At 41.2% G+C, this 14,092-nt stretch overlaps 1 protein-coding gene across 1 annotated transcript in view; it reads left to right on the top strand.

Moving 5' to 3' along the window:
* The window catches only part of atxn10.L (ataxin 10 L homeolog), a 66,600-nt gene that overhangs the window by 14,769 nt on the left and 37,739 nt on the right, over positions 1–14,092 (top strand). Inside the window, exons 4-5 of the mRNA XM_041585821.1 lie at positions 12,201–12,297; positions 13,507–13,671. Of these exons, the coding sequence (XP_041441755.1) occupies positions 12,201–12,297; positions 13,507–13,671 (262 nt within the window). The remainder of the gene's footprint in view (positions 1–12,200; positions 12,298–13,506; positions 13,672–14,092) is intronic.

The raw sequence follows: 14,092 nt of genomic DNA, 5'->3' as shown, positions 1-14,092 counted from the left end.
CGTCCTTTTTCAGCAGGATTCGGATTCCGCCGAACCTAATCCGAATCCTAATTTACATATGCAAATTAGGGGCAGGGAAGGGAAATCGTGTGAACTTTTTATCTCAAAACAAGGAAGTTAAAAATGGTTTCCCCTTCCCACCCCTAATTTGCATATGCAAATTAAGATTTGGTTCAGTATTTGGCCCAATCTTTTGCGGGTTGGCTGATTCCAAAATAGTGGATTCAGTGCATCCCTAGTAATTATCAATAATTATGGATTAGTGACGGCCAACAATATTTGGCCAAGTCTTTGTTTTGCCCACAGATAAACACCATGAGGTCTTCCATCTCCCCCCCCGGTCTTGCCTCACTTTCCATAGGATAAGGGCATCCACGTGGTGGCCAGAGTCTGGACGTGACCCCTTAAGGATTTTTGAAGTTGTCCTTGAACTCCCTATACTTCAAATTTTTTTAGTTGCATCCATGTTTTTAAGACTGTCGCCAAACATGAGACTGAAACGAACCAAAAGTTGTAAGTTGTGTTGAATGCTGTAGGTCTTTGTCTTTATGAATGACCCCTTTCAGAAGAGCGTCGCCCACTCTTGCTTAACTGGCATTATCTAGAGTCATTAACCTCCATGTTTGGATATTGTAAAGCAAATATAAATTTATCACGCCACAACCACCGTGGTTGACAGCTAGAATGGGCCTCTTACTTTTGGCAAGGAAGGTTTGGTATTTGCCAAAGAAAATATTTATTTTTTATAGCCGAAATGTAACATTTGGAATGCTCTGTCCAGAGAAATAATATTGGAAAATTCTTGTGGTCGTCCAGATGCTGTTTGGTGAACCAGAGGCAGGCAGCCATGTCCTTTTTAGAAAGTAGCAGCCTTCTATCCATAAACACCGTTCCTAGTCACTCTGTTCCTGATGGTTGGGAGGTTGGGTTGTTTCCAATTATTTGACCACAAAGGAAAGATCACCCATGAAGACAAAATTTTAAAGGTAGAGCGTGAGTGATATCTGTTAAGCAGTGAGAAGTGGCAGATGGGTGCCAGTTTCAGTGGTTTTAAGACTGATACGCCATCATAGCCATGGACTGTCTCATTTGGGTTTGTCTAATGAACAACTCTGCCTGGATCTGGCTCTTACAACTATGAGAGACTCTCACAGAGATACCATAAGTGTATAGATATTGCCGTAGAACGTCTGTTCTTGTGTGTTGAACAAATGAAGACCATGGTCCATGACCATTGCCGGTAAGAAAATTGTATTTGTAGGGCAATATCTCTACACATATGGTCAAGCTTGCAATGACAACAAGAATAGTCAGCACAACCTTGTTAAATCTTCTTACTTTTCTTTAGATGGGTGCAGGTTCTCCAGTGGCCACTCTCCACCAGCAAATGTAGTCAAAGTATGATATGAACAGCACCACAAATTGTATTTGAAGTTTAAAATGCCTTTATTGCTCAAGTGACGGGCATTACCGCAACGTTTCAGGCCTCATTTGGCCCTTTTTCAAAAAAGGGCAAAATGAGGCCTGAAACGTTGCGGTAATGCCCGTCACTTGAGCAATAAAGGCATTTTAAACTTCAAATACAATTTGTGGTGCTGTTCATATCATACTTCAAGCTTGCAATGACAACAATATGTTGTTTCCAGATGGTGACAACCTAACCTTAAATCAAACTGCTATCCATGCGTGCATGGTCTTGTCTGACAAATGGTATCTCCAAAATTATCATTACGTTGTTGATACATCAAGTAATGTGCTGAATGTTTGGACTTACAGCTGTTTGTTGGGCGTGCAACAATATCTCTACTTGTATAGATACCTGAGAGTGACCTGCATATGTCTGAAGTTCGTTGTAGTTTCATGGAAGGGTTTTCCATTTTGATGGCAGCAGGACAAAGTCTCTTGGGTAAAATCGGTCCAGCAATGGCTAGCTGAAGCCACATTGGGTATAGTAATCTTGCAGCATCGATGAGCATCAAGTATTTTTTAGCCTTCTAAAATTTCAGTTGATTGCATTACAATGACTTCCCATTAACCTTCTGGAACTTTACATAGGAAAGGCTGCCAAAAATCTGTCGAGCAGATTTACTCTTGTCACCTAATTATTTCAGCTCCTGATTTTAATTAGCTAAGGAATCCGTGGACCTTCATACACTGGCTGTGAATTGGTCTTGTTTGTGTGCAGCTCAGAAGAATGGTGTCGTTTAATAGTCCCCTCATTTATTCTGGTATCAATTAAAGGACAGTGTCATGGTTATTCTTCTCATTATTACTTTGTAGACCCCCAAACTTTACTGAGATCTCATAGATCTACAATATATCTGCAAATTATCCACCAAGAAGGTCATCTTCATGCAGAGTAAGTCTGTTCATTAATAGTAACAGAATGTACATGTCTTCTAAGTTTTAACTTTTATGAAAATACTAGTTCATGTATAGAGCTCATGATGATATAACATTCAGGCCCGGATTTGTGGGAAGTCCACCTAGGCCCGGGCCTAGGGCGGCAGGATTTTAGGGGGGCGGCATGCTGCTCAACCACACCCACATTGGTTCAAAAACACTGGTGATGCACAGGAGATACAATCTCCATGAAAATTTGCACGAATAACGGGGAGGGGACAGGGGCGACAAATGGCAGTGGGCCTAGGGGCATCCGCTATGTAAATCCGGAAGATTTTGTGCCTTATAAGGCTAAGCTCAGGCTGCTTCCACTTGTGGATCACTACGGGGCACCTCCAGATTGGCCATCGTGAAGGTGCTTATGTTGATCCCACTGATGTCAATGTGAAGCAATCTGGGACATTCTCTGTATTGTACATGGTCTTATCACCAAGTGACACAGCTTGGGCACCTAATTGGTGGCCCAAGTCATTTGGCCTTCAGAATAGCAGTTACATTCCCTGAAGACCCATCAACTATATCTATAGATCCATGGTCCGTGGAACTTTTCAAGCTGCATGTATCAGCAGGTACCCGTTTTAGTGGGTTAAAAGGAGATTATAATATCAGTCAAGAGGGCAACCAGTTGTTTCTTGTGTGTTACTTCTTGTTCATCTCACAGCCAGAACCTAGAACCCATGATCCACAGCTTCATCCGTGTTGCTCATGACTGTGTTTGAAGTTCATCTTTTTGTGGCAAGAGTAGTTGGTCTGAGTTCGGAGAACGTAGGAGATTGTTTGGAATAATAACGGGTGAGCCATTTATGAAAGCCACACGTGATTTAATGGAGCGATCTCCAGGTAAGAAAATCAAGGGAATTTATAGCAACATTTCTGTTGATACCAAAGAACTGTCAGCAGCGCCTTCGAAAATGTGACCCCGATTACTTTTCTCGGAAAGCTTGTGGTCAGCGACGGTTTTCGGACTCTCGTGTACTTCAAGTAAACTCCTTTTGGTTAAATTATGGACTGGCGCTACATCAGAAGGCAAGACCCGCAGCTAGTAATTTTTCAGGTCCCAAACCATTTGAGCCTATTTAGCGCTGCATTACCGACGGCGGGCAGCTAAGGACCTCGCATCCTCCTTTGATTTATTGTGCAGATTTTCACTGGGATTTACAGATGTGCCAAAATCAAACTCTTTCTCTGAATTATACAAATCCCCTTTGAATATTCTGATTTTCTGTTGTAGTTTTATTATATTATTTAATACATATACGTTCTTATCTGAAGAATAGGAGAAGTCAAGGCCAAGACAGAGCTGCTGCTTGCAAAGGGAAAGCTGTAATTAAGCTGTCAGAATTGTATTTATATTTCTTTCTTTCTTTTTTTTCAGGAAATAATTATGGGAGTGTGACAAATATATTATAATCATCAAAATTTAATATCGGTTTGACCATGTTTTTTTTTTAATATTGTTTATTCGTTTTGAATTATTGGTGTTGATTTTGGCATGGAATATTCTTGGACAGTTTTCTTTTCAGAGTCGGTAAAAATCAAGCCAGAAAGCAGAGAAGGAAAAAAAAAAAAATATGATGATTTAAAACATGTTTGCAATGTGCTTGGAGAACTGAGTCAGTAAATGATGTGCTTGAACCAAACGGACACCGTCGTTAGGGAATAGTTTTACAGCTCAAGAAAATGTGTAAAGTTTAGTTTATTAGTGGGAACAGAACGGATTTATATTGACTTTTGTAGACCGATTTTCGACTGGCAGGGAATGACCCAAAACTTGTAGACTCCTAGGTTCAGGCAGGTGGTGGATCCAAAATCTGGTATAGCTGATGCACTCTTAAGGTTGCCATACAGGAGTAGATAAAACCTGCCGACCAATGTATGAAGCCCCCTGGACAGGCTTTCCCAATTGATATCTTGCCAAAAATCAGCCAGATGATCGGTCAGGCTTAAAATTCCAGTTGGATCGAGGACCACGGTTCTCTCCGACTGCCTTCTGATCCAATCGTTGGGCTCTAGGGCCTACCATCGGATCAGTCCGATATTGCCCACTCAAGGTGGTCATATCCGTGCAATCTCGCCAAACAAGTGGATCTACATATGTTCGGCTCTTGCTCTTAAACTCACACACCTTTGGCCTTGGTGGTTAGTTCAGCTCTTACTTGATGAGTGGGCAGGCATGGGTTCCAAACATACACAGACATGTTGGGTCAAACCACACTGGAGTATATGAAAGCAAATTGGAGGACAATTACACAACTGTGAAGTGAAATACCAGAAAACCAGATAATTCAGTAATACGACAGAGAATAGTAGCAAAAGAGGGGGCAAGGAAGAAATTGGACCGGAAGCAAGAAATGGAAGAGGAGACAGTTGGATGGAGAACCTTGACCTGAAATGGACATAGAACAAAGGCCTAACCAAGACTTCTAAAGGCAGATCGTTTCCTAACACCTGCTCTCTGTAGGTTTCTGTTTCTCTATATAGGTGGCTAAAAAAGCCCTCTAGAGAGCAGGGATTTCAGACCGCCATCACATTTTTGGGTGTGGAGCAGACAAGCCCATATGAATCGGGAGATATGCAAGAGAGAAGTGTCAATGTTTTAATTTAGATATTTGCATAACCACCTACACTTTGATTCCAGCTTATATGTTTAGGTATATAATGGGCCCAGTCTGGTTCCTGACAGATGTACGATATTAATTAATATGTAAGATAAAGATCATTATCCGCCAAAGTTTAGGGGCGTAGGAGTATACAGGAGCTATGTGTGAGATACAGATTGATATCCTCAAGGTTTGGGGCAATAGTGGCATGGAGGGGGGCCAATGGGGTAAAACGTGAGAGATATACAGTAACTGGTTTATGAAATGGAAATGCAATAATTTTTATACTATTTTTCCTTTTAATTATGCACTTCAGACTGTGCCACCCCACCCACGCCTTCATGCCCTCCCACCTTGGGATTGGACAGAATATAACTTACCTCCCCTGAGAGTATCCAACTCTGCGTGTGCAGTCTCCCAACCCCTTTTGTTCGAAATCATTGCTGAATCAGGAAATCTTTACCAAAACCTGCTTGGGTTTTTAAAATTACTAAGTGACAGAGCTTGTGGGTGTTTGGTGTTCCCTGAGATTTTCCTAGTATTTTGCAGTTCTTTTCCATTTTTACAGTAGTCTAGGAGTAGGAAGGAAGGAACAGTTTCCCTTTGTACTGCTAACTCAGAGGCTGTCCAGTTTTTTCAATGCAAGCCCACCTTGCAGGTCAAAGCCTCATTAGCTCAAGTATATAGAGATATAGGGGAAGAAATTCCTCATAATACACAAGTGATACTCGGAGTTCCCTGTATAACTCAGCCTGCAGCCTTGTGCCTTTATATGGTCACAGAACAACCCCTCAGTGACTTCTAATATCCTTATCATTTACAGTAGGGGGTACATTATCCCTTATAATACATGAGTGATACTCAGAGTTCCCTGTATAACTCAGCCTGCAGCCTTGTGTCTTTATATGGTCACAGAACAACCCCTCAGTGACTTCTAATATCCTTATCATTTACAGTAGGGGGTACATAATCCCTTATAATACAGGAGTGATCCTCAGAGTTCCCTGTATAACTCAGCCTGCAGCCTTGTGCCTTTATATGGTCACAGAACAACCCCTCAGTGACTTCTAATATCCTTATCATTTACAGTAGGGGGTACATTATCCCTTATAATACATGAGTGATACTCAGAGTTCCCTGTATAACTCAGCCTGCAGCCTTGTGTCTTTATATGGTCACAGAACAACCCCTCAGTGACTTCTAATATCCTTATCATTTACAGTAGGGGGTACATAATCCCTTATAATACAGGAGTGATCCTCAGAGTTCCCTGTATAACTCAGCCTGCAGCCTTGTGCCTTTATATGGTCACAGAACAACCCCTCAGTGACTTCTAATATCCTTATCATTTACAGTAGGGGGTACATTATCCCTTATAATACATGAGTGATACTCAGAGTTCCCTGTATAACTCATCCTGCAGCCTTGTGCCTTTATATGGCCACAGAACAACCCCTCAGTGACTTCTAATATCCTTATCATTTACAGTAGGGGGTACATTATCCCTTATAATACATGAGTGATACTCAGAGTTCCCTGTATAACTCAGCCTGCAGCCTTGTGCCTTTATATGGTCACAGAACAACCCCTCAGTGACTTCTAATATCCTTATCATTTACAGTAGGGGGTATATTATCCCTTATAATACATGAGTGATACTCAGAGTTCCCTGTATAACTCGGCCTTAGACCAGTAGTTTTTGGACAATTTTTGTTGAAGCCTCTCTTAGAGGTCCAAGTCCTTCTTTGGCCACTAGCAAAAATACTGATACAGCTTTTAATTTGTTTTGTAAGAAGTAGGGATGCACCGAATCCAGTATTTGGTTTGGGATTCAGCCAGGATTCTGCCTTTTACAGCAGGATTCGGATTCGGCCGAATCCTTTTGTCCGGCGGAACCCAATCCTAATTTGCATATGCAAATTAGGGGCGGAGCAGGAAATCGTGTGACTTTTTGTCACAAAACAAGGAAATAAAAAATGTTTTCCCCTTCCCACCCCTAATTTGCATATGCCGGTTAGGATTCGGTTCGGTATTCGGCTGAATCCTTCGTGAAGGATTCAGGGTTCGGCCAAATCCAAAATAGTGGATTCGGTGCATCCCTAGTAAGAAGATATCTAGGTTTTAACCTGTGAAATTGGTGGTTTTCTCCCTAAATCTCACCCAAACTGGTTCTGTCTGAGCCCCGTCTTTGCTTTTGATGACATGGAGTCATGGAACCCCTTGGAGATGTCTAATATCCTCTTAAATTACAGAAAGGGGTACAGTTTGCCGTATAAAAAATGCAACACTTCTTGAATGTTAACCTTTTGAAGCATTTTTGCTGGTTTAGCAATATCCTAGAATTAAATGATGTGGAAACGGCTTACCATTATTTAAATTTGTAGTTCTGTGTCCGTTTGCTTTGCTTGGATACTAAATTTTCCCCCGAGCTTGCTAAACCCCATGAGCTGCAGGGTTGTGCTACCATACCACACCACGCATGTTCTCTGTGGGTGGGCCGCACTGTGAGTGATTGTTACTTGGCCTTCTTGGTTTCGGAGTAAAGCGACTTTCTTAGCTAAATTCAATTGTTCTGTCCTATTCATCGCTCTGTATCGCAGGGACGTGCAAATTCTGGTAACTTTTAAAATGATCTACAGTAGTAACTCTCATTTTACGTTTTTCATTGGACCAGGAAAAAGTGGTGTAAAATCAGGAAAAGGCTTTATGCAGTATATATTGGTGGGACCACAAAAAGATGAAAATGGCCTTCAGCCTGGGCCCCCTTAGCTCATAACAAGGTTACAGATATATAGAAACATTGGGGTAACAGTCACCCTGCTATAGTTCCAGGGGTACCCAGGGTACAAATAAGCACTCACCCCAAATCTCCCCCTAACTGACCTTCAGACTGGGCCCCCTTAGCTCATAACAAGGTTACAGATATATAGAAACATTGGGGTGTCACCCTGCTATAGTTCCAGGGGTACCCAGGGTACAAATAAACACTCACCCCAAATCTCCCCCTGACTGACCTTCAGACTGGGCCCCCTTAGCTCATAACAAGGTTACAGATATATAGAAACATTGGGGTGTCACCCTGCTATAGTTCCAGGGGTACCCAGGGTACAAATAAGCACTCACCCCAAATCTCCTCCTAACTGACCTTCAGACTGGGCCCCCTTAGCTCATAACAAGGTTACAGATATATAGAAACATTGGGGTGTCACCCTGCTATAGTTCCAGGGGTACCCAGGGTACAAATAAGCACTCACCCCAAATCTCCCCCTGACTGACCTTCAGACTGGGCCCCCTTAGCTCATAATAAGGTTACAGATATATAGAAACATTGGGGTGTCACCCTGCTATAGTTCCAGGGGTACCCAGGGTACAAATAAGCACTCACCCCAAATCTCCTCCTAACTGACCTTCAGACTGGGCCCCCTTAGCTCATAACAAGGTTACAGATATAGAGAAACATTGGGGTGTCACCCTGCTATAGTTCCAGGGGTACCCAGGGTACAAATAAACACTCACCCCAAATCTCCCCCTGACTGACCTTCAGACTGGGCCCCCTTAGCTCATAACAAGGTTACAGATATATAGAAACATTGGGTGTCACCCTGCTATAGTTCCAGGGGTACCCAGGGTACAAATAAGCACTCACCCCAAATCTCCTCCTAACTGACCTTCAGACTGGGCCCCCTTAGCTCATAACAAGGTTACAGATATATAGAAACATTGGGGTGTCACCCTGCTATAGTTCCAGGGTACCCAGGGTACAAATAAGCACTCACCCCAAATCTCCTCCTAACTGACCTTCAGACTGGGCCCCCTTAGCTCATAACAAGGTTACAGATATATAGAAACATTGGGGTGTCACCCTGCTATAGTTCCAGGGGTACCCAGGGTACAAATAAGCACTCACCCCAAATCTCCTCCTAACTGACCTTCAGACTGGGCCCCCTTAGCTCATAACAAGGTTACAGATAGATAGAAACATTGGGGTAACAGTCACCCTGCTATAGTTCCAGGGGTACCCAGGGTACAAATAAGCACTCACCCCAAATCTCCCCCTAACTGACCTTCAGACTGGGCCCCCTTAGCTCATAACAAGGTTACAGATATATAGAAACATTGGGGTAACAGTCACCCTGCTATAGTTCAGGTCCCGCAGCCGTGGAGCCTATGGAGTAAATCTCATTAGAAAAGTACAAAAACAGACTATAACTGACCTTGATTCTGCTTCACTATAATCTTTTCTATTCTTCTTTTCCATCTGTTTTGGAACGATGGGAAGAATCTGAGTGCATTGCTGGGTGTGCTCCGGCGCATAATTTGTTTTTAATGGAATTGCTTATAAAGTGCGCAGTATTTGCACAGGCACCAGAAGGGACATAATGACACGTATAATTTCGAGAGCGGTTCACCAGTGAGATAAAATTAGTCTGGGCGACCACACACCAGGTTTCCTTTCTATTATTTTTCTATTAGAATAAATCTCTTCCTGTGGCCTCCGAACCGTTTGCCAAAATTATTTTTTTGGGGTATGTAAACCGGTGTTTGTGGGTAACGTTTATTTATGGCAATTTCGGGTTCGTCCTTGACTTTTATTTATCAGGTTGTACAACCTTAGCGAAGCCCCACGTAAGGGCCGTGGTTCCTTTGATCCATTGCGTTGATCTCCTTAAAGGGATACTGTCATGAGAAAAAAAATGAATCAGTTAATAGTGCTGCTCCAGCAGAATTCTGCACTGAAATCCATTTCTCAAAAGTGCAAACAGATTTTTTTATATTCAGTTTTGAAATCTGACATGGGGCTAGACATATTGTCAATTTCCCAGCTGCCCCAAGTCATGTGACTTGTGCTCTGATAAACTTCAATCACTCTTTACTGCTGTACTGCAAGTTGGACTGATATCACCCCCTCCCTTTTCCCCCCCAGCAGCCTAACAACAGAACAATGGGAAGGTATCCAGATAGCAGCTCCCTAACACAAGATAACAGCTGCCTGGTAGATCTAAGAACAACACTCAATAGTAAAATCCAGGTCCCACTGAGACACATTCAGTTACATTGAGAAGGAAAAACAGCAGCCTGCCAGAAAGCATTTCTCTCCTGAAGTGCAGGCACAAGTCACATGACCAGGTGCAGCTGGGAAATTGACAAAATGTCTAGCCCCATGTCAGATTTCAAAATTGGATATAAAAAAAATCTGTTTGCTCTTTTGAGAAATGGATTTCAGTGCAGAATTCTGCTGGAGCAGCACTATTAACTGATTCATTTTGAAAAAAATGTTTTTTCCCATGACAGTATCCCTTTAAGAATTCAGACAAGAAAATTGGAGACATTTCACACAACAGTCCCATATTCGTATCCCAAATTCCATTGTGGCGCTGTTGTATTGCAGCCTGTGGGAAAAATCAGCTCTTGGTTGAAAGTGGTGAGACATGGTACTGCAACTATTCATCTATGAGCCTCTTCTTAAACTCGTTTTTTTTCTGTAATACGTTTTAATGAAAAATTTAGATTGGGTTATTTTAATAGTGATGTAGTAATTGAGGACAGTCTTAGGGGGTTATTTATTAAAGGGATACTGTCATTGGAAAAAACATTTTTTTCCAAAATGAATCAGTTAATAGTGCTGCTCCAGCAGAATTCTGCATTGAAATCCATTTCTCAAAAGAGCAAACAGATTTTTTTATATTCAATTTTGAAATCTGACATGGGGCTAGACATATTGTCAATTTCCCAGCTGCCCCCAGTCATGTGACTTGAGCTCTGATAAACTTCAATCACTCTTTACTGCTGTACTGCAAGTTGCTTACCTCCCAACTGTCCCTTTTTCGGAGGGACAGTCCCTCTTTTGACAGCTCAACCCGCAGTCCCTTATTTGTACTGGAAAGTCACTCTTTTCTCTGCACTGAACAGCCAGAAAAAGAAACAAAGTTTCTCACTTAATTGGCTTTTAGCAGAGAGCTCAGAACAGCTAACAGGTGCAAATAAGATACTCTGTAACAATTTTGAGACACAAAAACACAGTTTAGATAAGGAGAAATATTTTCAAACTTTCATAACCTGCCAAATTTTGTAAAACAAACATGGTAATTAGGGGGTGTGGCCACAGAAAGGGGTGTGGTCAACAAATTGCTGCGCTAGGTGCAGGAAAAAAAAATTTGTCCCTCTTTTTACTTCCAAAATGTTGGGAGGTATGAAGTTGGAGTGATATCACCCCCTCCCTTCCCCTCCCCCCCAGCAGCCAAACAAAAGAACAATGGGAAGGTAACCAGATAACAGCTCCCTAACACAAGATAACAGCTGCCTTGTAGATCTAAGAACAACACTCAATAGTAAAATCCAGGTCCCACTGAGACACATTCAGTTACATTGAGAAGGAGAAACAGCAGCCTGCCAGAAAGCATTTCTCTCCTAAAGTGCAGGCACAAGTCACATGACTGGGGGCAGCTGGGAAATTGACAATATGTCTATCCCCATGTCAGATTTCAAAATTGAATATAAAAAAATCTGTTTTGCTCTTTTGAGAAATGGTTTTCTGTGCAGAATTCTGCTGGAGCAGCACTATTAACTGATGCGTTTTGAAAAAAACATGTTTTCCGATGACAGGATCCATTTAAGGTTTTGGTGGATTTTTCCACGAAAATTCAAGTTTTTCAGTTTTTTTTTAATCAAAACTATATTAAAATAATATTTGAGATTTATCGAATCCGTAATTACATCATCTAAAACCTACTGAGGCCATGTAGGAGTCAAATGCAGAGGTCCCTTGAACCATTTGAAGATGTTAAGAGCCTGTTTGATGGTCCAGTTTTTTTCAGAGGCTTTTGTGCGAAAACTGGAATGATTCTATTAATTTGAGTTTTCGCGTTGTGGAACTCGAACCTGCATAATCGGGTTTTTGCCATTCGAGTTTATTCTTAAATAAGATACCATTCGAGGTAAAAAAAATACCTTAACACTCGACCTGTGATAAATTACCCCTTTAGTGTCAGCAATTTTTATTAGCAGTTTACAATAATTTTTTCTTTAAAATGTTGTTTTTTTTTTTTTGGTAGAACCATCAACTGTATTTCACACAATTTCTGGCAGCAGTTTAGAATTTGTCATTTTTTTTCTTTAATTTCAAAAAGATTTTCAAACTTCGATTAGCGTTACGTTTTCCTAAAAAATCATTATTGTTTTTTGTTGTTGCATTTTCAGCTTTTCGTTGCGGCTTGCAATTCCTCGGCAATGCTGCAGCCGGAAACCGTGATTCCCAGAATGCGATTTGGGCCTGTGCGTTTCCGGATATCTTCTCGTAAGTTCCGATCAGCCGACGTGTCCATGGAAAGGTCCTATTCGAATAGTAACTTGGTGGGATCTTTCAAATAAACCATTCTGTTCTATGGGTAAGAAAGGGAAGGAAGAGGTCCAGCAGAACCGGAGTAGGCGATATACACCAACACTCTTTAACGTGATGCAATTAATAATGGGAATATTTAACGGCTTGTTTATATTCTGTTTTGTCTATTTACATTGGTTTGATAAAAATATTCCTGCAAAAACTGGTTCAACAATACATTAAAACTAAAAAGTGGCCCATTTTAATACAATATAAATCGGTTTCAAGATATTACTTTCGATTTACCAAAAACTGTGCACTAGAACAATCTGAGATTAAAAAAGCGCTCAAAAATTCAGTTGTGAATTTTTGGGGACAACCGTAATTTGTAAAAAATTTAAAAAATTTAAAAAATAAAAGAATTCACTTGGAAATGAAATACTAGAAAAATGCTGGAATAAATTGATTTGAAAATTTTACTTGCTGAGTATTTACGTTTTCCTTAAGATGGCCTTTAGATGAATTCGGTGGCGTATCAGCCAGTGTATGGGGTGCTCCAACAGACCTTTCAGGCCGATATCTGGCCAAAAACCACCTGATCTTGATGGAGCAGGTTTGATTTTCCCGCCCATTTTGAGGACCACATCGCATCCGGTCAACTGTTATTGTCAATGTAATACCATCATTTAGCCGTAGGGCCGAACTATCCGATCAGCCCGATATCGCCTATCTTTTGGTGGGCATTTCGGGGGAAGTGACAAGGTTCACTAAACGAGCGGATCTTCATGCCCACTCAGCATGGTAATGATGATATCTTAGAAGATCTTCAGAGTTCCAGTAATACTTAATTATTTGGGTTCTGAGCAGAGTATCCTTAAATGCAGAGAATACATACAGGATCCTTTTTGGAGGAGACATCATGCATATTGAATTTATTTATTAAATGATGATGATGATGTTGGGAGGCACTGAGAGAGCAACTTCAATAAATACACCAAAAAAAGCACCTCTTAGTCTAAAGTCACACTAGATGGTGTTTCCACCAGCACCTATTCTGCCAGATGCTGCCCCGCCCATGGATTTTGGCCAGAAATTAGACATATATATGGGAAAAGAAAATGCATGTGAAAGATAAATCGAATGCAGTTTGAATCTCGTGCAAATGTTTTGTTTTCTGTGCCCCAGGAACTGCCTAATGCACAATGATGAGAAGGTTGTAATCTACAGTTCGATGGTTTTATTTACGTGTATCAGTCGGGAAAATCGATCGGCTCTACAAGATCCCTCAAACATCGCTGTTGCACTTAATGTTATCACCGCATATAGGAAATACCCCGATGCAGAGTGGATGTAAGTAACGGATGTCTTAAATACCTTCTGTGGTTTCGAATATTTTTTTGCTTTTTTGAGTTTTGTTTATTGCACATTCAAACCGTTTGTAATAACACTTGGAGAGCCATGGAAGGTAGGGCTGATAAAAATCTGATGAGTTTTGCTGTAGATTGTAGAATGGATTCACACTGGATTAAGTAGTAAAGGTGGGATTAGTTAAGAGCGATGAGTGGACTTAAGTTGACTAGGTTGTTTGGTTGGCTTTGGTGTTAAGAAGGTATTCGTAGTCAAGGTGGCATTAGACAAGCAGTGTCCTACAGAAACAGGGTTTTTCTAGATATTTAGCTCATAGTCTAGGCAAAGGGATTATCTGTCCGTAAAGAATGACTCCAACACAGCCCTCAGGTAGAGAGAATTTGCTGAAAGAGAGATGGTGAAG

Source organism: Xenopus laevis, chromosome 3L, assembly GCF_017654675.1.
Source record: "Xenopus laevis strain J_2021 chromosome 3L, Xenopus_laevis_v10.1, whole genome shotgun sequence".
NCBI classification, from domain to species: domain Eukaryota; kingdom Metazoa; phylum Chordata; class Amphibia; order Anura; family Pipidae; genus Xenopus; species Xenopus laevis.
Note: the sequence above shows the minus strand (reverse complement) of the source record. Positions and strands in the feature narration are given on the sequence as shown.